The sequence below is a fragment of the Bidens hawaiensis genome, unplaced genomic scaffold (genome assembly GCF_021521415.1).
Source record: "Bidens hawaiensis isolate Kalapana, Puna unplaced genomic scaffold, B.hawaiensis_p1.1 tig00030294_1, whole genome shotgun sequence".
Lineage (NCBI taxonomy): Eukaryota > Viridiplantae > Streptophyta > Magnoliopsida > Asterales > Asteraceae > Bidens > Bidens hawaiensis.
In genome coordinates, this window is record NW_027495054.1 from 214248 (window position 1) to 238991 (window position 24744).

At 34.8% G+C, this 24744-nt stretch overlaps 1 protein-coding gene and 1 pseudogene across 2 annotated transcripts; both read right to left on the reverse strand.

The window, feature by feature from the left end:
* Window positions 1-1609: 1609 nt before the first annotated feature.
* On the reverse strand, window positions 1610-6041 carry LOC143580268 (transcription factor bHLH18-like). Its single transcript, XM_077063353.1, has 4 exons — window positions 5602-6041; window positions 3832-4296; window positions 2738-3127; window positions 1610-2050 (listed from the first exon to the last, which is right to left on the reverse strand). The coding sequence occupies exons 1-4, from the start codon at window positions 5635-5637 to the stop codon at window positions 1976-1978; spliced, it is 966 nt and encodes a 321-aa protein (XP_076919468.1). The 5' UTR covers window positions 5638-6041; the 3' UTR covers window positions 1610-1975.
* A 6056-nt stretch (window positions 6042-12097) lies between these two features.
* On the reverse strand, window positions 12098-21313 carry LOC143580269 (transcription factor bHLH18-like; annotated as a pseudogene). Its single transcript, XR_013143610.1, has 4 exons — window positions 21225-21313; window positions 20645-21148; window positions 14641-15020; window positions 12098-12197 (listed from the first exon to the last, which is right to left on the reverse strand). The product of XR_013143610.1 is annotated as a transcription factor bHLH18-like (transcript).
* Between the last annotated feature and the right edge of the window lie 3431 nt (window positions 21314-24744).

Here is a 24744-nt window from a genome sequence, read left to right on the forward strand (position 1 = left end):
CACTTTAGTATACATACTCTACTCCTAAAATCACTACACCTACTTTACTATATAAAAGAAATACATTTAATACATTTAATAGTTATCCTAGGGGTTTAGTCACCATTTTTGACAATAGCCTGTTTCTTTAGTGTAACAAAATGCATGAATGGTTCACATAATCATCACTTATCTGATTATGCAAATTTGTTTTTTAATGAAAAAATCACACAAAACTTGGGTTGCAACCGTTAAACTAATACCAACTTCAATAGGCGATAGACCAATGAATATGTAATGTGTTTCTTTGTTCACACGATCTTGTTATGAAAAATTAGAATTAGAAAAACAAATAAATGAAAAAAAGAAAATACGTTTGTTGGAAACTTGAAAAACTTTGCAACAACATACTTTTATAACGATTTTGTAGGAAAAACTGTTGAAAAAAATTTTCAAATGATTTTTCCATCATGTGTTTTCCTACACAAGTTTTTATTGGAATATCGTTGGTGAATGAGTTTCGCAATAAACTTCAACCGCTATATGAAAATGACTCATTTTCCGGCCGTGGAAAAAAATTATAAATTTCCCTTAAAAAAGGAATCCAAAACATTAAAGATGAAAAGTTTTGATTAAATTGAAGACACTACGAATAAAAAAGTTGAACACAAAAAGCAAAAAGGTACACTGACAAAGAAAGATCAAAAGCATGTGAAGTGATGAGGGCTTTCAATCAAAACATGCATGCACGTTCTATATGATTTAGAAAAGGCGCTTTATGTAAAAAGTTATTCTTAAAGACTACGTACTTTAGATAAGGCTGTTGTTACTAACTTACTACTCACTTCTTTAAGAGTGTTTTGTTGGGTTGATAAAATCAAAACATAAGACAGCATTGGTCGTCACTCACTTTAGTTAGATTTGATTCTTCAGAATAACTCATAGAAGTGATGTCTGACTGACTGTTCTTTTTCTAATTGTTTCATAGCAATGTTTTGGTCAGTTTTGGTTGGACGGGTGTAAGAAACCTTTTATTTTCATTTTCGAGTGAAAAGATGTTAGCTTTGCATGAACGAATCAATGTCGTTATGGAGATCGAGTTTATTGTTCCTTTTTGAAAGAATTCTATAAAGGAAACAATATATATAATATGGTGTTAAAATGTTTATTGCCTTATTGCATTTTTAATGTAGCTTTTTGAAATGGTTAAAAAACAGTTTTCTAAAAACCTCAAATCCTGCATCTTCAAAATGAATCTTTTTAAAAAGTCAATAAGCATTTTTAACCTCAATCCTGAACATGTTCTAAATGTGTCTTTGTAACTCATATCTATTTTAATATAAGATGACCATAAAATCTAATAAACTTAAAAAAAAAACAATAAACGATCATTAGATATTTTTAAAATTCTCAAAACAAAAAGGGCAAAACCGGATACGACGACAACAACATGAAGTTGTTTTGGGTGATCAAAAGCATGAAACGACCGCGGTGGTGTGTTTCAACAATACGGATGGCATGCTCGTTTAGTGACTCGAATGTAACAATCGGGATGACTGTGATGGAGTTGCAAGGAAGAGAGAAGGGGGTGCTCTTGTAATTTTCGATGTTTAGAAGATAATGCGAATAAAGAAGGCATAGAATATGTTAAGCAATTTTGCCTACTCAAAAAACTTTTGAGTTTGTTTCCCTCATCGGATGTACGTATACACACTTTCAGAAAATGTCTACTATTCTTCAAAATTCAAACCACCTTAATCTAATAAAATATATTTTCCCCATATAGTGTTAACTAGAAAAATGATCTAGCTTAATGTGAAAATCTAGCTACAACTGAAAGCACATTTTCTCACTCCTAAGTTATAACCGAAAACCCATTTCAAAATATGAGATTATCACAACATGTACTTGACAAATGATACAAAGAAAAAAAGAAGTTAAAGTGTATCACTTCACCTTCGCTCATCTCCAAGATCTCCTCAAGTTAACGTGGATGTCAATGGAAATCTCGAAGGCTTGACATCAAGCATTTCACAAGATATTTCGCTGTTACGACCATCTCATCACTCATCTGTAAATCAATAAGGAAATTATTATAGAACATTTTTTAATAGAAAATACATTTCGCCCTAGGAACATGAAAGTCATTAGTGAAATAATAAGTTTTAAGTTGATGTATCTGAACTTTGTCATTAGGCTTACTAATGTTATTGTTCGGCTAGTGCATAATTCAAATATACGATATTCACTACTAGAAAATACGGTGTAGCTTGTTTTCCTACAAAAAATTGCTACAACATGTAATTATAAGAAATTTCAGACGAATTTCTAACAAAAAAAAAACCCTGATTTTGCTACAGTATTGTAACAAAATAGTGACATTATGATTTTTCGTTGGATAATTGTTGCTAAAAATCCAAAACAATAAAAATAAAATACATGTATCAATTATTTATATTATTTTCATGGAATATTATATGAAAACGTTATAAGAATAATTATCTGTGTTATTAAGTATTATACTTTTGTTGAAAAGTTGTAGCTAAACAAAAATTAAATTACATAAAAAGTTAAATAGGATTTGAACTCTCATCATTTTGATGTACGAAAACATAATACACCTTACCACCAATATGTCCCGTTGGGACATGATCTAGTTCTATAGCTAGTACTTCCAAAAGTATATGTTACGGTTCATCTATAGGAGTGGTTTCTTAACTAAACATAAAGTAGCAAATCTAACTATATACTCACATACCTGAGCAGTGATGGTAATTAGATGATCAGTGCCGAAAGGAATAACGCTACAACAATCGATGGTAACATGATGTCTGTCCATCTCAGCCACCGTTTTCAGTAGTATTGTCGGGGAGCTTTCCATGCAATAGATTCTCACTAGCATTTTGCTTCCTGAAATTCTTGCTTTGATCTCAGGAATGAAAGTGCTGGTACTAGGTAAATAATTTGTGTCATCAGAAGAAGAAGCAACATCTTCCTGACCACCACAAAGCTTGGATGTTCCTATACAAACACCTGATTCCTGAATAATATCTTTTCCCTTGAGTGATGTTTCTTCTAGTTCCTTAACCCGGGTTTGAAGTTGTATTATATACCTCCTGGCATCTTCTAACACAAGAGCCTTATCCATCTACAATAATAGATAATTAGAAAATGTGCAAAAAGAGATGGTCATTCTAAAGCTAATCTATAATAAAGCTTGTGTTAAGTAAATCCATTATGCCAGATTAGTAATCCCGTGTATACATTACATATGATCCCGAGTTTGGGTGTTTTTTTATAACCATGAGAACCTGTTATCGAAAAATTCCTGGGACTCACCAATGCTTAACTCAGTTTTAAGTTTAGCTCAGTTTTAAGTTTTAACAGTAGACGTATAATTAAGCCATTCACCTTTCACAAGTATGTTTAATGTTGTTTAAACTTAGGGTATATCCTAAGAGATATGAGGTTTTGGAATCTTTATTACCTCCATATTCTATCTATAGTGTGTTTTCTATATTAAAACTATAAAGTTGTTGGACTTAATTGTTTGATCAAGTTCGAATAAAGTTAAGAGTAATTTGTGTAATTACGTTTTGTCAAAGTGTCTTTAAGTAATATGTAACGGTGTTAGGTAGTTATGGTAGTTACCATCAACCAACATTAGCTAGTTGGTTAGTTAGTTAATTGGTGACGGGTTTACATAACCGTTAATTCATATTGTTATAAATAAGGATGTCAATGTAAACAAAAAGTGTGTCTCTGGTTCGTTTAAATACAAATTCGTGTTTAGGACTAATCCCTTCTTCTTGATCTTGGTTTAAATATAAAAGAGCAATAGCATGTCGGTACCTTTTTAATTCCCGGAAGAAGAGTAGACAAAGAAACGAAGCGTTCAGCCAGCTTCTCTCTTCTCTTCCTCTCTGCTAAGACATGTTCTTGACTTTGTCTCTCGTTTCTTCTCGTTCTTTGAAACCTTGTGGTACTATCAATGGATTGAAGAAACTCATTTAGACTTGTCTCCTCATCAGGCATCACAGCATCATGGCATGTTTTTGTAGGGTTTTTGAAAGATATAGTGAAAGTATTGGGTGACGGAGCTTGGCTTGGAGCAAAAGTCTTGGTAATATTAGATGCCTTATGATCTTGTTGTTTGTCTATATCACTATTAATTGTTGATATATGAGTAGACTGGTTTGATGTGACCACATTTGGACAACGTTTGAAGCTTTTGGAAGAAAATGAATCCACTAAGTCCTTATTATAATAAGGACGTGTTTGTTGATGTTTCAAGTGATTACCAGGCACTTCCATTTCCTGTATGTCATGATTATGTTGAATTAAGGTGAGTATATAACATATTAACATAAAATTAAAAGATATATATAGTTTATGATGTTATATAGAACATATTTAAACGGATCAATGCAAACTCTTTTAGTTTATAATTCCACAAATCATGCAGTGACGGTCATCAAGCAATCATATGACAAAGTTACTGTAAATAAAAAAATGGATTTGGGGTATGTTGACCTTTTTTATTGTCTATACATTATGAAATTTGAAGACAGTTCAATCAATTATATAAATTGAGAAATAATTACAATCAATTATATAAATTGAGATATAATTACAAGCAAAAACATAGTTTTGATTATTGCAAATGATTCCACATTTTTTTTAGTAGATAGTTTAGGATTTAACAAGTATTTCTCGGTGCTTTTTGGAAGTTTTTGTACTCATAGACAATTCGCTTCTCATGCTAGCGAATTGCATGAATTCGCTAACGAGGGTAGCAAAATGGAAGGGATTACATAAACTTTCAACCAAAGTACGCGCTATAAGTATTAGATAAATCCTAAACCACTCGCTAATCCTAAAATACCACCATTGTCTAATAAAGAAAAACTAATCAAAAGAATAATGCATCTTGTGGCTAACCATAAATTATGTTTACAGTAACAGTAACTTTGATCGAATAGACATGGGCGTATATCAAACTTAGAAAATATCTTCTTACTAAACGTAGTAGTTTCTTCCGCTAGCTTAATCACAATCAATTCTTGTTGATGATAACCCATGCCAACAGCTTTTTATCTTGAAACGGTGTAACTTAACCTTTTGTTTCTTTTGCAGGTAATTCTTTATTTCGTTCTTTTTAGTTATTCAGCAAAATCTTTGTTTTTGTTTTGATCAATTGTTGTTTAGCAACCCTATATTATTATAGTTAACGTTTTTATATTTGTCTGAGAATCTTTGTGCATTTCAAGGGAGAATGATGTCTACGTATTATTCTATATATCATTAGCCCAACAACTATAGTAATCAACTAATTCTTTTCAAATTCATAAATATACCAACTAATTTACCTTTTTCTCCTAAAGTTGTTGACCTGGAGTTCGGATATTTTAAGGTAAATATGAGTTCTAAAGTGTTTAATTACTTGGTATGTATAACCCAAAAATCAGCATGACTAGTTAGCAAATATGAAATATGAACTCTAATTATATGACACATATAAATATAAATAATCATCCATGGAAGAAAATTATATTAATCTACAACTCCTTTGAAAAGATACATTACCAGTCATTTCAAATCAAGATCTAGCAATATTCTTACCAGCTCTGGCACCCATGTCATGGATGGGTTATCCATTATAAGTGTGTTTTTCCGTATCTTGCTAAAATTATTTGAAGTACGACGAAGCGTAAAGGCCTGCAAGCTAGACAACAAAACTCTTTAGGTACATATCCAACCCGTCAAATTGATAATTTTTACGAATATAAATCTTCTTTTCCTACAATATTATCTAGCTCGATGTAAAAACCCACAAGAAAATCGGTCTGGATCTGTATAAAAGAGTAATACGTTTCCTCTAAAGAATGCCCATGAGATAAAGATTTTTAACACTCGGCCCTAAATTTATGTCACAGTTAATCTAGCAATTAACCTTTTTCGATGATAAGCAATTGATTCTCCCCTATAAGTGGTCATAGGTTTAAATCTTGGTTTGATCACTGGTTTGTGGTTTCTTACGATAACTTGGAAGACCACCTACCCAGCACAATCCATGATTGATCTAATCCCGTTAGTTAGAATGGTATTGAAATGATTCATGAGTTTTCTACAGAAAACCTCATCTACTTATTCATCTACAATATATCTCAATTCATCTACCATTCGAAAACATGATTATTTTGTAATGAGATATGACCCGAAGGAAGTCCAGCTAATAACGCAATTCTCTTACGAATACTAAATGGTAAAAAGTTTAAATACGACGATCTAAACAACACCAAAAAACTTTGTCTCATAGAACCTAAGCCCAAACATATAACATGAAACATTTAAATATGACATTGAATCGCAGCATGCAAAACTAATGTTTTAATTTGATTATGTAGCATTTTAAGCAAAACTTTACTCAAAACCTAGAAGCTATTAGTATTTATGTACCAAACTAGTGTTTAACAATTCAAAATATCAAGACTAAAAATATATATGTAAATAATTAATATTGTTTACACGGTTTAGCATATGTAAAGTCTTTTATATCCTGATTGCAAAGCTGACTGCCCTCAGTGCATGAGATTGTGCCAAAGAATGTGACTCTTGAAGCAAGTGATTAGTTGTGTTCCAGAATTTCATGATTCTAATGATCATCATATGTTCAAATTAGTAAGTATTATAAGCTAAGAAAGCAGCAGAATCAACAACTATTGACATGAGGCTTATAAGACGTTCATGAACAAGCTTACTATGAGTCTAAGAAAATTGGATATGTTTCGATTTTCGAATCCAGGCCGATCATTACAGGCATTCCCTTATTTGGGACATATAAAGCTGTTTTGATTTCTGTTGAGTTAGTTGGTATATGAGTCTTGTTTTGATTTCAGACATAAAATTACATGGACTTAAATATTTTACGCCTAATATTTCATTTATAAATGCAGATGCAAATTAATTAACTTCAGATATTATAACAAAATAAAGCTTCCAGATCATGCATATAAAATTAATAACTCAATCCAATTTACACAATATTTGGTATTTATTTTTTGTGATTTTGAAATAATTGTAACAGTACAACCAATTGAGTAACACAAAATATGATTAAATCGGCCAGAAACTGGATATGAAACCTTTGTGTTTGATTAGACCACATGCAATAAATTAATATATTTAAAAATATCCAGAAATATTCAAAAAAGATAAAATTTCATCAGACATCTATCCTAATCCACTTTCCCAACTTTTAGATCAGAAAAGTGAAAACTAATCTGAGGGCAAAATGGTTCTCTGAATTATCATATGATTTAATGAAAGAGTACATACATAGATTTTACAAATCCAATATATCTCAACATTTTGGAAGTCTAAAATCATGAATTTCAGCAAAAGTATTAACTAAATCATGAAAGAAGGTTATTATTATAACTAGCTATCCAAATCACCATGAGGGTGAATTTAATTAGATCTAATACTAGTGTTAATCAACTAATTTCTTACAATGAAATTAGGGTTTTTGTTCAAACACATATCATATGTTTCATATATTCTCTTACAACCATAGATATGCAGAAAGAAAGGTCAAGGGAAAAGGAGAGAAGATTACGTACCTTAGTTAAGAAACTTCAGATCTCTTCAACTGCTGCTGAAATTACTTCTGACGTATGAGGCTATTGTGATTGTAGTCTCATGCATTTATAAGCTAGTATAACCAAACTCTAGCTCCAAGAAAGACCGTGAGCCCTAAACTATGTACATATATGATAATATTAATTATTAGTATAACAACCTCATATAGTTGTGTGCATATATACAAAGTTACTTTATTTGTATTGTGTTTATTATGTACCTTTATACTTATTCATTTGAGTTAGACCGTCTACAATGCAGGCCTAGTTAGCTTGGCAAATCAGATTTTTTACTCAAACACATTTTTACTCTTAATAATACCATACTCATTTTCCCACATGCAACCAACTTTTTATTATTTAGTTACAAATTATGAGAGAAAAACAAATCAATTTTTCTTCTGTAGACCCGCATGTACCAACAAATGGGGGCTCAACTCAAGGGCGGACATGCCACAACGCCACAAGCCCGGCATGCGGCATCCACCTAAGCCATGAATGGGTGATAGGTTATTATAACATGTTATCATTTTCACATCTTGTGTTTCATTTTACTATTTATATTATAAAATTATTTTTATCGCAATTTAATTTTACTTATATTTTCTAATTACGAGTTTTATTTGTTCATAATTAATAAAATCAAACATAGAAAACGGTAAATGAAACCTCTTCATGAATAATGAAAACTTAATCTTAGATTCTTAGATTATAGTTGGAAATATCCGTTTAGGGGAAGAAAACGAGCAGGGTTAAAAACACGTTGGATCGAATGTCGTAGAAAACAATTACGTATCAACTCATAGTAACTATTCTATGAGATATTTCCTAGAAATAAATAGGACCAAATCATAGTAGAATAAAGGTAGGAATAAAACAATGAAGTTTCTAAAAAAAGGAACTTCATTAGATATTTATAAATCAAATTACATCATACAGTTTTCATCAACCTTTTTATGTCTTTTGTAACAGTTACAAATTCACTGGTACAAAAGTTGAACACGTCTGTAATAATTAAAGACCAACTCAATTCTGTTATTTGTTACTCTTCATTCAAATGTGAGCATACAAACTAGTTTTTTTTCACATTTTTTATTGCTCATGTGGTGCCTTTTTGTAGTTGGATTAAAAAAATAATCACTTTATTAAGAAAAGTCAAGGCCCAACCCTTTATTGTGACATTTAGAAGTAAACTTGTGTAATTTCTGGAGAGAGGGAAAGAAGCTAGAAAGTATTGTAATATCTGCAAAACGGAAAAAAAGAAATAATAAAAAAAAGAAAAAAGTGAAAAAATAAAAAATAAGAATGTAGGCTACTATTAGAGAGAGTTAAAGTAAACTAAACTATTGTTATTATTATTTATTAGAGCCTCCACAATAAGGAGGTATAAAAGTATCGTTTTTTAAAAACACTTAAAACTCATTCAGTAAGGAATTATAAAAACACTCATCAATATTGTAACATCATCACCACCTTTTACACCCGAAGCACCCCCCCCCCCCCACCGGGCTCACCACCTGCAAAAGGGCCCACATCAAACTCATTTTTTTCTAGTTCTTGACCTAAAACACCTTCTAAAAATTAGTCCAAAAATCATGTTCACAATAACTAAAACTGACGACGAGTAAAAACCCTAAAACACAACTCTCAAAACACCTTATTGTGAATGCTTACGTATTACTATAGTGTAAAATTGTCAAAAGTCTTGTCGATTAGGTTAGATTGTCATCGGTTATCATAACAATATTTGTTTGATGCTGTGTATCGTTATAATCAAGCCGCTTCGTTAGGTATACGTAGGTTGTAAGCAAGAACAATTGTTGTCCTGACTAATATTCAATATAAAGCTATGATTTGACCAAGACGTAATTTAGATACAAGAAATGAAGAATTCAAGATAACTAGAGATCAATGTATTGTTTGATCACGATATTAATAGACCACTCATATTGACCGACAACATCCGGATCACGATATTGTTCATGTTATGTCATAAATGTTGCATCTCGATGTGTTAAAAACTTAATTTCACAACTATGAAGAATTTAACGGTAAAAACTAGGACCACGACTGTTTTACCTTCTAACATACTGCTAGAAGGGTTATAGAGGAAAAGCATCAAACTTGGTGGGAGATTGAAGATTTTGGGTAGTAAACCCGTTCGAGAATCGAAGATTAGACTCACTTCGGGGTTTGTCTTTCCAGTTTTCGACATGACCATGATTACTTTATATGTTTATTTTCATTTCCGATACTACGTAATTAGGCTAAACTTTGTTAGTTGCATTTTAGGAACGGCTATAGCATTTAAAATACTTAAAATTCACCACATAAAATTTGTATTGGTATTGGTAAAACAAAGTCTCCATTGAATGAGTGTTACTGTTTTGTAGGTGTGAAAGACGAACAATGTAACTCAATCATTTGAGATTGAATCTAAGGAAACAATATAAAATTTGTTGGTTGAGTGAGTATAAAAAATTTGAAAAAAGTATATAAAATTAAATCTTATGGACCTATGGCTACAACATCGGTGTTGAACTATTTTATGGGCTTCAACAGAAAAAGAAATTTAAAAGCAATAATGGGCTTAAACTAACTAGTGGGCTGAAAACCCAATCAGTTGGGTTGAAAAACCAATGGGTCGAGAATAAAAAGAAAACAAAAGTGGGCCGATTACGGTATTACATGAGATGGGTTAGACAATATATTTTGACGACGAGGAACCAAGATCAAGAAGAAATTTGAGTTTTACTTCTTCTCCAGACAATTGACTTGTTTTTGGTTTTGTCACTTTGTGAGTTTATAGCTTACGTATATTTTTTTATTCGTTTACACGACTAAACCAGTTTTAATTTTAAGTTTTAATACTATGGTTTCCTTATTTGATTTTGATTTGACACTTATGTGAAACAATTATGTGATTCGTTTATTTGAATGGTCTGCTTGCATGATTCCTATCTTAAACTCGGCCTTATCCAATGTATATTACATTGTTAATAAACATCAATTTATTAACTTTTCTAATGATGTTCATCCCTTTTTATAACCCTAGCTAATTAATTGAATTATGATTTTTTTGGTACAAGGAACAAATAATAACTAGTATCATTAAAAATCATTTAAGGTATCTATCACAATTTTGTTGGTAATTACCATCGGCTAAAATGTATGATATGTGGTTACCGATAGATTTATGTTAAATCGCTGATAATTTTCCAATTTGTCCACCGATTAGCCTTGTAATGTCTTTATTTGATTTATTTGTTAAAAGAAGTCATATTAGGTTATAACAAATTATGTTGGTGTTAAATACACATATACACGATATATGGTTTGGTAATACAAAGGCACGATAGGTTACAAAAGTTATTTTGCCACAAATGGCTCGCCACGGGCACCCTGAAAACACATTACAAATTAAATTATAAATAAATATTACATTTATTTCGAATAAAGTACTTTGTATCTGTTGGTAATGCATTCCAAAAGGCAAAGACATTTAATTAAGCTAGACAAGTTTATTTTAATTATGTTCCATTTTCATATAGATTTAGAAAAAGTGAAAAACAATTTAGTAGAAAAAAGAGATCGATGTGAACGTGCAAAGCGTGATCATGTGTCCTACACTCCTACTATAAAAAAAGATTAGAATGAAAAAGATAGCTCAAACTTTACATACACACAGTATCCTTTTACTAGCTAGCCAATTAGCCATAGTAGAAATATCTATCATATTATTTTCTAATGCATAATATAACAAAAAGGAGCTAGGTTGGGTAATTGTAGGGCTGTAAACGAACCGAACGAACACGAACAAAGTCTTGTTCATGTTCGTTTGTTAATAAATATATTGTTCACGAACGGTTCACGAACACTTACCGAACGAGATTTTATGTTCATGTTCGTTCACTAAGGAAATTAATGTGTTCACGAACTATTCACGAACACAAACAAACACAAATAAAATCGGTAGAGCATAGAGATTATTAAGACCAATGTTTTCATTAATGTGAATATTGAAAGCCTGTAAACAAATCGAATAAACAAGAAGAAGGGCATGTTTGTGTTCGTTCATTTAATTTTATAATTAATTGATCAAATATTAATGTTCATGTGTGTTTATTAAAAAATGGGCATTTGTGTTCGTTTATGTTGGTTTGTTTAAAATTTAAACAAACATAACTACACAAAGATAAATGAACATATATGAACCAATGTGATTGAACACAAACAAACATAAACAAACATAAATGGAAACTCTTAAATGAACACAAATTAACAAATATGACCTATCTAGATAATATTTAATTATTTTCTATTAATACATAAGTGAACATAAATGAACGAAAATAACGTGCTTTCATGTTCGTTCGTTTATTAAATAAACGAACTTCTCGCCGAATAATTCACTAACAGTTCACCGAACGTTCAGTTCGTTTGTTTACATGCCTAAGTAATTGCACTACTCCACTGTTGATTAGATCTTCAGATCCACTACATGCCAACAAAATTTGAAAGAGATAACTGCAAGCATTTTACAAGATCCTTGGCTGTTATGATGAACTCTTCACTCATCTACACAAATTAATGTAAAAGTCAACTTTTAGCCAATATAATGACACTAGAAAAAAAGAAAGCGAGAACACGCACTACAAGATTTTTCATTTGACCCGAAGGCTTATCCTGACGACATGTCATTTTCCGTCAAAATAGGTTATATAAGTCGTTGTTGTTGGAAGTAATTTCAGACTCTAAGTCATAAGCTGGTGAACTTGAGGGACTAATATTGACAAGCTGGTCATAATTGGTTGTGTTTCCTAATTACGTTATGTTTCCTAATTGTATTGTAATTATAATAGGTAATGTCTCTGATAACAAGTTAGGTTAGTCCTATATAAACATGTCATGGTTAGACATTATAGGATGTGTGGTGTGAGGTGTAACCGAGTTAGGGTTCATCTAAGAGGCATACACGAGATGTAACCGAGTTAGGGTTCATCTAAATGTAACCGAGTTAGGGTTCATCAAGAGTCAAACCGGGTTAGGGTTTGAGAGTAATCAGTTTTTTGAGTTATATTTTCTGATTAATATAAACGAGAGTTATTCGTTTAGTTTGTGTTGATTATCGATCTGGGACTTGAATTGGTATCAGAGCCAAGTTCAAGAAATCGATAATCGAGTTAAAGGAGATCGCCAATCAAGAGTTCGTTCCAGCGCCAACGGTACTGCGGAGTAGCGGTGTGGGTACTATTACGGCGGTGTAGCGAGAAGGTTGTTTGTGTCGCGGCAACTCGGAAATAAGAGGTCTCCGAGTGGGTTTTGGCGGTAGGCTAAGGAGTGTCCTACGGCAACGAGCGGAATTACAGAAGGTTTATCTTTAGTGTAAAACGGTTTCGGTTTCATAATTCTGTTGAGGTTTCTTTTGTGATTAAAGTAGCACAAGAGTATCACAAAAGTCAACAGGGTTGACAGGAAAGGAAAATTAGAATAAGTATTGATGCCAGGAGGAATTACAAGAAAAAGAAGTCACAAGCTGGGTTATTATTCTTTTTCTTTCTTGGTTAAGTTTCTTTTGGGTTAAACGAGTTGGTTTAACCACTCTTGTTGGGTATTTTATTTGGGTTGGATAAGTAGGTTCAATTCAGAGTTCGTAATTTATTGGGTTAAACGAGTTAGGTTTAAACCAAGGGTTGATTTATTTATTTTACGAGAAAGTGGGTTCGGTTATGAAAAGTTGTTCGTATTTGTTCCAACGGAGTGGAGCAAAGGGTTTGTGCGAGGCAACTACGGGACATCAATCTGAGCGATTCAGATTGGGTGGAAAATTGATCACCTGCGACGGGCGTGAAATTTACCTGAGTGATTCGGGTGGTACGTGTGATACCTGTAAAGAATAAAATTATCAATCCGTGACAGATTGATAAGAAATTGAGACTGATTGTGTGAAGCAATCAAGAAGGAGACAATAAGTCGGTTGTGTGAAGCAATCAAGTTTGTTGACTAAGGTATTAATTTAAAAGATGTGTTTGTGTTTTGATTTGGGAACAAAAGAAGATCAAGGAAGATTGATGTTCGCTCGATTAGATGACCGAGATTGCAGCCAAAGGAGTGGTTATGCGTTTTCATACGGCCGAGTGAATGGTCGTGGGGACAGTGTCACAGAGGTAGTCGAGTTCGAGGGAGCCGAAGAACACATTTATGGATCAAGAAAAGTTCTGAGAAGATCAAGGCCAAGATGGTTGTGAAAACCGAGAAGGTCAAGTTCATGGGTCAAATCGGGCAGAGCAAAAGAGACATGCTCGGAGTTGAAGAGCCACCTATTTCGAGTCAAAAATTAGGGGGTGATTGTTGGAAGTAATTTCAGACTCTAAGTCACAAGCTGGTGAACTTGAGGGACTAATTACGTTATGTTTCCAAATTGTATTGTAATTATAATAGGTAATGTCTTTGATAACAAGTTAGGTTAGTCCTATATAAACATGTCATGGTTAGACATTATAGGATGTGTGGTGTGAGGTGTAACCGAGTTAGGGTTCATCCAAGAGGCACACACGAGATGTAACCGAGTTAGGGTTCATCTAGATGCAACCGAGTTAGGGTTCATCAAGAGTCAAACCGGGTTAGGGTTTGAGAGTAATCAGTTTTTTGAGTTATATTTTCTGATTAATATAAACGAGAGTTATTCGTTTAGTTTGTGTTGATTATCGATCTGGGACTTGAGTTGTTACATAGTTCGATGGTATAGATTTGTTTGTAGCGACGACTAGTTTCCGGCAAAGGGTTTGTCAATTGATGCCTTAACCAGCAACATTAATTAAAATTCAAAATTAAAAAAAAAAAGTCCTTTTCCCAAGACATGTTTTCGGTAAAGGCTTTCACAACTCACAAGGAGCCAAATTTCCACTAACTTTTCTCCGACGACATGTTGTCTGTATAGTGGTTGTCGGGTCAGAACAATATTCTTGTAGTGATATGATCATGATCATATTTTATAGTATATGATTATTGTCTAACATACCTGTGCAATAATGGTTATGAGAGCTGCAGTCCCATATATCGGAAGAACGTTATTACACATGACGGTGAACTGAAGTCTATCCATTTCAGTGAGGGCTTTCAACGCAAGGAGCGAATTTTTCTCGCAGTAAATTCTTACTAGCACGTTGTTTCCAAGAATTCTTACTTTAATCCCAGGATTATAAGTTGTGTTACAATTTGTTTCATCAAAAGAAGATGCGTCTTGTTCTTGAACACCATGAAACATGGATTTCCTCATTGCAGTAATTGATTCCTGAATGACCATTTTTCGCTATTTGATGTGTCTTCGAGTTCCTTCACTCGGTCTTGAAGATGTTTAATGTATTTACTTGCATCTTTTAGCACGGTAGCCTTGTCCATCTACAATAACAGATCATTAGAAATGTTCAAGTGTAGATGATCATTTTTAACTTTAACCACAGAGCTCTTGTTTTATGGATTATAACCAACATAGTAATCAATGAATTCATGCATAACTTATAACTATATACAAAGTATTTGAACTACTAGATGTTCTGACATATGTTAATTATGACACATAATTAGTTTCTACTGTATCATATTGAGATTTGCGTATTTCTCTCTCCTTAATTTTCTCTCAATATTTCTCTCTCCTTAATTTTCTCTCAATCAAATATTCGTGCATTCATTCCATGCTCATTTACAGCCATGTATTTTGGCTACCATTCATTATGTTTCCCATTTTTGTATTTCTTGTATTTCCTATTTAAACCTTGTATCTTCTTGTTCATTGTATTAGAAAAATATACAGTGAATAAAAAAAACAAAACCTTTGAACCATATTGTTTATGGTATCAGAGCAGTACGCTCGATCCAAAACCGAATCCTAAAGTCTTTCTCACTATCTCACCGATATGGCAGAAGGTGCAAACAAAGATCTTGTCAAGACCGATGCTAACAGCCCAAACCACAACTCGCCATACTATCTCCACCCCTCCGATTATCCCAGGCAGATGCATGTCAACGATGCTTTGACCGACAACAACTACCTTGATTGGGTCCAAAAGATGGAGAATTTCTTGTTCGCCAAGAACAAGATCGGCTTCATCGATGGAACCATCAAAAGGCCAGAATCGGACGATGCTAATTATATGGCATGGATGCGATGTGATGCGATGATTAAAGGATGGCTTACTACAGCCATGGAGAAAGAAATCCGGGGAAGTGTAAAATACGCTAATTCGGCGTCGGAAATCTGGAAGGATCTTAAGGAACGGTTCGGTAAGGAAAGCGCACCGCGTGCGTATGAATTGAAGCAGGCTATCTCGAACACTAGACAAGAAGGGATGACCATTTCAGCCTATTACACGAAACTGCGTGGATTATGGGATGAGATGCAATCCTTCTTGCCTGCTCCGGTTTGCAAATGCAATGGATGTACATGTGGCATTGGAAAATCTCTTAGGGAGCTCAAGGAAAAGGAGCAGCTCTATGAATTTCTTATGGGTCTAGATGGTGAGTTCTCCATCATTAGAACCCAAATACTCGCCACTAAACCAATCCCATCTTTGAGAAATGTATACCATCTCGTTGTCGAAGATGAGCAGCAAAGATCCATAGCTGGCGTGAAGAAACCTGTGAATGAAACGATGGCTTTCCAAGCCTCCGCAAAACGCGGCGGGTCACCGAACAAGGTCGGCCAGAAGGAAAACAAAGGCCACTGTGATCACTGTGGCAGAGACGGACATACATGAGATGGTTGTTTCAAGATAGTCGGCTACCCGGAATGGTGGAACGTGAAGAATAAACGAGAAAAAGTGAAGCCAAAGGCAGCCTGCGTAGAAACAGAACCGGACCTGATTTCAAGCCTGACAAAAGAGCAATACGAGCAGTTCCAGAAGCATTTCGCTACTGAAGGAAAACCTGCACAAAGTGAGCCTCCACGCACCGCAAATATGGCTGGTAAGTTTAGACACAATGATAAATGGATAGTCGATTCCGGATGTACGGAACACATAACACACAGGTCTGATGCTCTCGAAAATCGAGTCGAATCGAGAGACGAACCACCTGTAATCATACCGAATGGAGAAAGCATACCAGTCGAAGGAAAGGGCAGCCATACTTTACAAAATGGGACAAAAGTGCAAGATGTGTTGCATGTTCCACAATTCACTTTTAATCTCTTGTCCGTAAGCAAACTTACAAAGGATCTAAGTTGTGCCATAACTTTTTTTCCAAATTTCTTTGTTATGCAGGGACTACATTCGAGGAAATTGATTGGAGCGGGTAGGTGCGAAGATGGTCTATATCAAATGGGGATGCTTGGGGCTAGGAGGAAGGCAATGATGGTAACTAGTGATTTATGGCATAAAAGGCTCGGACATGCGAGTGATGAGAAGTTATCTCAAATAAAGCTTCTTAGTAATTTTTCTTTTAAGAACAATAACAACGTTTGTGATTCTTGTATGAAGTCTAAATTTACTAGATTACCTTTTCCCACTAGCATGACCAAAACAAATGCTTGCTTCGAACTCATTCATTGTGATATATGGGGTAAGTACCGTACGCCTTCGTTTACAAAGGCCAACTATTTTCTAACAATAGTAGATGACTATAGTAGAAGCGTATGGGTCTACCTTCTCAAACATAAACATGAAGCAAGCACGTGCATAACACATTTTTACGAGATGGTCAAAACACAATTTGAAAAGAAAATAAAAAGAATAAGGTGCGACAACGGTGGGGAATTCATTTCCAACCAAATGATGAACTTCTATAAAGAACGGGGAATCATGTTGGAAACAACGTGTCCACATACTCCGCAACAAAACGGAATCGTAGAAAGAAAACACAGGCACTTGCTTGATACAGCGCGTGCCCTCATGTTTGAAGCAAGTCTCCCGAAAAGATTTTGGGGGGAATGCGTCTTGACAGCAACATACATCATAAATAGGTTACCCTCAAAAGTCATTGAAGACAAAACTCCATACGAGTTACTATACGGCGAGAAACCAAACTACGACCACATGAAGGTCCTAGGTTGTTTGGCGTACTATCGAAGCATTGAAACAAATGGAGACAAATTTGAGATAAGAGGGAAACCGGGTGTATTCATGGGGTATCCTAATGGAACAAAAGGATACAAGATTTATGACCCAAAAGGTAAAAAAATTATTACTTCAAGGGATGTTCGATTTGCTGAAAAGACTTTTCCATTTGCCACAAAAATAGAACAGGTTAAATGTGAAAGGGAGGATGTTTTTACCACATTTATAGATGAAGAAGATGGGCCCAGTAGATTCAATAAAGCAAGCACTGAAAATTTGAGTTTTGGAGACCAACATGATGAAGAAGAAGAACTAGTAGTGCCAAACCAATTTAGCCCAAGTGATGGTGATACCGGACAGATTTTTAATGGGCCGAATAATACCACTCCTCAAACAGAAACAACAAATGAGTCTTCTGAAACCCAAAATGAAATTGGTGAAAATGTTGCACAAGGAAGGGAGAAACGAACTCGAACTAGATCCACACGACTTAACGATTATGATGTGAAGCTTCCGCCATCTATAGACCATCCGCCCCCCGCCTCCGATCAAGAACCCTCAACGGTATGTCCCATTGCCAACTTCGTTTCTTATGAAAAATTTTCAAAAACTCATAAAGCCTTCCTGGCGGCCATCACTAAAAATGGTAAGCCAAAAAGTTTTAAACAAGCTGTACAGGATCAACATTGGAGGGATGCTATGCAAAATGAGATAAAGGCCCTTGAAGAAAATGGTACTTGGACCATCGAAGATCCACCCAATGGAAAACGAGTTATAGACTCGAAGTGGGTGTACAAAACAAAATTTAAGCCAAATGGTGAAGTCGAAAGGTACAAAGCGAGGCTCGTTGCAAAAGGTTACACACAAATGGAAGGTGTCGATTACCACGACACGTTTTCCCCCGTAGCAAAGTTGGTGACTGTAAGAAGCCTCATTGCCGTCGCCATCAAAAGGGATTGGAGCATTCATCAACTCGATGTGAACAATGCGTTCTTGCACGGTGACTTACATGAAGAGGTATACATGCGAATACCACAAGGTTACGATAAAGGGGGAGGAACAAAGGTGTGTAGGCTAAGGAAATCACTATATGGGTTGAAGCAGGCCTCAAGAAATTGGTATCAAAAATTTATATCAGCCCTTTTGGAACTCAATTACAAACAATCTGCTGCGGACCACTCGCTTTATATATACAAGGAAGGTAGCATCTTTGTTACCGCCCTCATATACGTAGACGACATCATTATGACAGGAAATGATGAACACAAAATCAAAGAAACAAAGAAGTTCCTGAATGACAAGTTCAGTATCAAAGATCTCGGACCACTGAAGTATTTTCTTGGGATAGAAGCCGCTCGAACCAAAGACGGGATAGTGCTAAGTCAACGAAAATACACCCTTGACATCCTTGAAGATAGTGGAATGCTAGGATGTAGACCATGCACCTTCCCAATGGAACAGAATGTGAAGCTGGATAAAGGAGAAGAGGATGTTCGTGTCAATGCTAGCAAATATCGAAGACTAATCGGCCGATTGCTCTACCTCCAAGCCACGAGACCTGATCTTGCCTACTCGGTAAATGTCTTAAGCCAGTTCGTCTCGGACCCTCGACAGAAACACATGGACGCAGCCATGAGAGTTCTTCGCTACCTAAAAGCAACTCCGGGACAAGGTATTTTCTTCCCGAAAGAAGGAGGAATGGATTTGGTAGCATACTGTGATGTTGACTGGATGGGATGCTCACTCACTCGGAGGTCTAGGACAGGATATGTTCTTCTTTTGGGGGGAGCTCCTATCTCGTGGAAATCAAAGAAGCAATCAGTCGTTTCTCGCTCCTCAGCTGAAGCGGAATATCGCGCAATGGCCAACGCCACTAGTGAAATCTTGTGGATGCGTTGGTTGTTAGAAGGACTAAAAACAAGACAACCTAGCTTTACACCTCTCTTCTGTGATAACAATGCGGCACGACATATCGCTAACAACCCGGTCTTTCACGAACGAACAAAACACGTGGAAATGGACTGTTACTTTGTCAGGGAACGAGTCGAGTCACAGGAAATCAAGCCGTTTTACGTTGACACAAAGACACAAATAGCCGATCTACTAACAAAGGCTTTGGGGGCTAAACAACTCGAGTTTCTTCTAGTCAAGATGGGCATGCGAAATCTACACGCTCCACCTTGAGGGGGAGTATTGAGATTTGCGTATTTCTCTCTCCTTAATTTTCTCTCAATATTTCTCTCTCCTTAATTTTCTCTCAATCAAATATTCGTGCATTCATTCCATGCTCATTTACAGCCATGTATTTTGGCTACCATTCATTATGTTTCCCATTTTTGTATTTCTTGTATTTCCTATTTAAACCTTGTATCTTCTTGTTCATTGTATCAGAAAATATACACTGAATAAAAAAAACAAAACCTTTGAACCATATTGTTTATATCAAGTAAAGCTTCATATACTTTAGCTGTTAAAAAATCAGTAAAGCTTAATATTAGTAAATTTGCTTAGGGGCTGTTTGTTTACATCCGAATGGAACCATTCAGATGTAAACATCTGATTCATTCAGACTGTTTGGTTCTAAACAGAAAAACATATGAATGGTTAAAACTAGGTCTGAATCATTAAGACTTATTGTTGTTGCTGAAAGGGACAGATGCCCATTCAGATCTGAATGAACCAAACAGCCTCTAGACTTGTATGAAAACCGAATATGCACTACTAGAAACCTGATAGGTTTGCGACACAAAAATTGCATTGGAATAGAAACAAGTAATTCTTGTTACAACTTTCCGATACATTTTAACCGCTTCTTTAATAATTAAAAATACCATATTAATTACTGTATTAATTATTTGCGACCAATTTCGACACATGTGAAATGTTTTGCGACGCCGTTCCGACACATACAAAAAATATTTATATTGATTTTTTTTTTAATTTCAGGTTGGAGTGCAGTTAATAAGCTGGCACCTTTTTAATTTCAGGCAGGAGAGCAGACAAAGATAGGAATCGCTGAGTTAGCTTCTCCCTTCTCTTCCTTTCAGCCAAGATATGCTCTTGGGCTTGTCTACGGTTTCGTCTTGTGCCAGAAACTCTTTTCGGGAGCTCTATGGATCCAAGAAGTTCATTTAAATTGATCTCCTCTTTACGTTTCATCGCATCAAGGTATTCCAAGTTGTAGCCTCCATAGAGTTGATTTTGGTTTATAGTTGTTGGTGTGGTGAAGTCTCCAAATGATATAGTGAATGTGCTTGATGAGGATCCAACAATAGGAGCAAAAGAACTGACCGTAGTATGCTTATAACTTTCGCGTTTGTCTAAGTCTCCGCTTGTGATGGTTGCGTTAATATATTGGTCTCTTGTGACTAGATTCGGATAACCTTTGAAACTTGGTGAAGAAAATGAATTCGCTAACTCACTATAAGGACGTGTTTGTTGAAGCTGGTTCATGAACTCGCGAGGATCTTCCATATCCTATATAGTTGACATGTTATAATTAATCATCAAACAATTCAAAACAAATGTAAAGATGCATAGTAGATATTCTTACCAGCTCAGGCAACCACGCTCCGTATGGGATATCCATTACAAGTATGTGTTACTTTGCTTGATCGGCTAAGAATGCATATATAAGGGAGTGTTAGGGGCCTGCAGAGCCACTGATATATTTCAACTAGTTCTCATAACCAGTTCTAATTCATAGCAAATAATCAGTGCATACAATGGTCCTCAAGATTATGTAATCAAACCAATGTTATTCACAAATATTAATGTTTAGGCCTACAACTAGTTTCAATGCATATATATATTTGGTGTTTTATATACAACTACTTGAAGAATGTTGCCAAAACTTTTGTATGGGGGCAAACAATTAGGAACATGAAGAATGTTTCAGGCCACAGGATTTTTGGAGAAGATTAATTAATAAGTAGAAAATAAAGTGTTTTTAGGTGAGCAAAAGAGTTTTCAGTACATCAAGGTAGTCCCCTATGCCAGGTAGCGGACTTCAACTAACTTTTGTTAAGGTGACAAGTTTGATTATCGAAGTTGTGGACTCGAACAAAGAATGGTCTTTCAAAATACTTATTTGTTTTCCAAGACGCTTCAGACTGATTTTTTTTCCTACTTTCATGGAGTCCGTTACTTCAATAAGCGGACATGCCACACCCCCGAAAGTTTGTTCCCTTACATGAGGTAGCGGACTGCCAAGTTGTACTAAAAAAATGTTGCGCGTCTATAGATGCTCTAATTTTCTTAAAATCCTCTACTCTTGCAAACAAAATAAATATATAAATCAATAAATAAATAAATAATCATTTTTGGAAAGCAAAGATATTAGAGTCCATGAAAGCACTTCAAAGTTCAAAGTAAGATGCATGCCAAATTTTAGTACATCTTTGCAGTCTGCTACCTCAAGTAAGATGCATGCCAAAACTTTAAAATTTTGAAAGACTAATGAACTAGTACATGGCATTATGGCAATGTCTACACTCTTGTGTTCGAGCTAGTACCGGAATAATCAAATTGAGCAAGGTTTGTAAAATAAACTTTTTTAACCTATAAATATATTTCTGTAACTTTTTATCCTACAAATCTGCACAAGAATGAAGAAACAAAACATAAAGTTGATAACGTTTTTCGGATTATACTTTTTCTACAAAGGAGTGATCAAACTGTTGAAAGATGCATGTTTAACAAAACCAGTAGAATTTGGTGCAGTGAACAAAGAAAATATAAGTGTCATTAACAGAGAAAAGCAGTCTACAATATGATGCCCCCTTCTTGATAGGATCGATTAAACGAATTAAAATTAATTAAACAATACAGAAACTAAACTAAACTAAACGATTTTGTATTATGAAATGCTTGCATAACAGATGATTTACAATGCATGGTTGCCGGTGATGGCATTTATACCCACTGGCGGTTATATTCCGATTGTCGTGTCGTTTCCCTAATTTACAACATTAGCCCAAACTATTAACTATTTACAATTTTGGAACTAACTTTACTAACAAAGTTTCTATAATTACTTACTAACTTAAAGCATTAGCCCAAACTATTAACTATTACAATTTTGAAACTAACTTTACTAATAAAGTAATTTCTAACTGAACTTCAATAAACTAACAAGATCAGGATTATCTCCGACTCAATATAGGTTATAACAGATGACTCAAGTATTTCATGATTAATTTTTTTATGCATCACTAAACAAATGATTTTATATTATTTTGAACAATGTTAACCAAACACCACACAGCTGGTCCAGGATGACCCTTTTATCAATATATAAAGATTTTCACCCAAAAGAAAACTAAGAAAAGAGATTAGATTACCTTGGTATATATAAATCTTTAGATCTGTTTTGTGGTTTCCACCAGTTTCTCCTCTAGTATGAGATGATATAGTAGTCCATCTATTTATAGATGACAAAGAAGACAAAGAAGGGGAACAGTGCATGTGAATATGTGATATCATTTTGTTCTTTTTGATGTTTTAAGTGTTTATTATATATCTGATTCAATTAAAATCCAAGTAACCAACACACTTTTAATTTCTTTATTTCTATAATGGCAAATATGAAATTCAATGTTTTATCTGTTAGAATGTTAAATTATACCTCGTACACTAATTAGTATCATTATTAGTATTTACGGGGCTCAGGTTAAATTCATGTTTTTATTATTTAGTTTCGGTGGCATCAGGTGATGATGAGAGACTAAGCGAGTAGGTGGTATTCAATAGTTGGATCATTGAATTGAATAGATTTTATTCAAACGCATTGTCACGTCTTCAAACGAGTGTTCACGGGCGTTGACCTTAGGTGAGTGTTTTCCCCAAATTAGAAGGCGATGTAACATCTGGCCCCTCGCACCACCAATATTGTCTGCCCTGCCCACGAGGAGCTCACGGATTTGTTTTTGGTTGCCCAAAACGCGTTGGTGATTGAAGAGGTAGGACATTACTTATGAACCAGTGATCTCTCTTGTCCACGGCCGATGTGGGATAGCCTAAGAGTGGGACAATGTTGTGTTTGCCAAGGGTGTTACAGGCGAGTATATCCCGATGTGGTGAATTTAGCTAGTAGCTCATTTGGAGGATTTGTTGGCTGTTAAAAAAAATATTGGGGCATTTACATGTTTCCTATTCCTAAGATGATTACTACATATTTACCCAAACAAAAAAATAAATTACGTATTTCTCCTTTCTATGATCCTAAAGTACATATTTCCCAAACTAAGAAATCCATCCATACCCCCCCCCCCCCACACCACACACACACCCCCCTCACCCAAACATATAAATTACATAGTTATCCTTTTAAGTAAAATTAAGTTATTGAATGACTACTTCACCCTTATCTTTCACAGAAGATTTTTATCGAGCTCGAATGCATTAACTGGTTTCGGCGCGTTATTGATGCCGGACACGTTTAGCGGCCTCGTACATGTTAACAAGCGTTAGAGACGTGTAGACCATTGATGTGTTAACCTGCGTCTAACACATTGCCAAATTCGGACACGTACTTAAACGCCATCAAATGAATTAACCGACGTAGGACATGTTAACCGGTAATAAACTCATAGTTGGTTATTATTGATAGATGTATAACTATACCTGACACGTTAACTAGACACCGATTATCGTGTCAGATGTCGGTTACGTCTCTAACGCCGGTTAACACATTCGAAGTCGGTAAGCGTGTCTGGCGCTAGTAATGTCTCCGAAACTCTGGTTAACATGTCTGACTCTGGTTAAATGCGTATGTGGCCGGTAAATATATTTTATGAAAAAATAAGGGTAAAATAGATATTTAATAACTTAATTTTAATATGTAAGGCTTCGCTTCAGACCTAGGCATCTTTCTAACAGTTGGATTTACACTTGAATGTAGTTTAGTTATCAGAGTTTATTAAAACTTTCGCGGATTATTATTACATTTACATAATACTTTTTTGTCTAAAACGACTATTTGGATGTCAACGTCGTGTGGATACCCCTTCGTGCACTCCAAGCTCTTTTACCGTTTTTAGCAACCACATGCGTGCATACTAAAAGTCAAATAC

Excerpts from the sequence above, each read along its gene's own strand:
- LOC143580268 (XM_077063353.1), bottom strand. The coding sequence starts at position 5,637 with ATGGATAACCCATCCATGACATGGGTGCCAGAGCTG. Across the intron at positions 4,297-5,601 it reads TGACATGGGTGCCAGAGCTG|GAAATGGAAGTGCCTGGTAA; the intron begins GTAAGAATATTG and ends CATGACATACAG. Across the intron at positions 3,128-3,831 it reads TTCTTCCGGGAATTAAAAAG|ATGGATAAGGCTCTTGTGTT; the intron begins GTACCGACATGC and ends CTATTATTGTAG.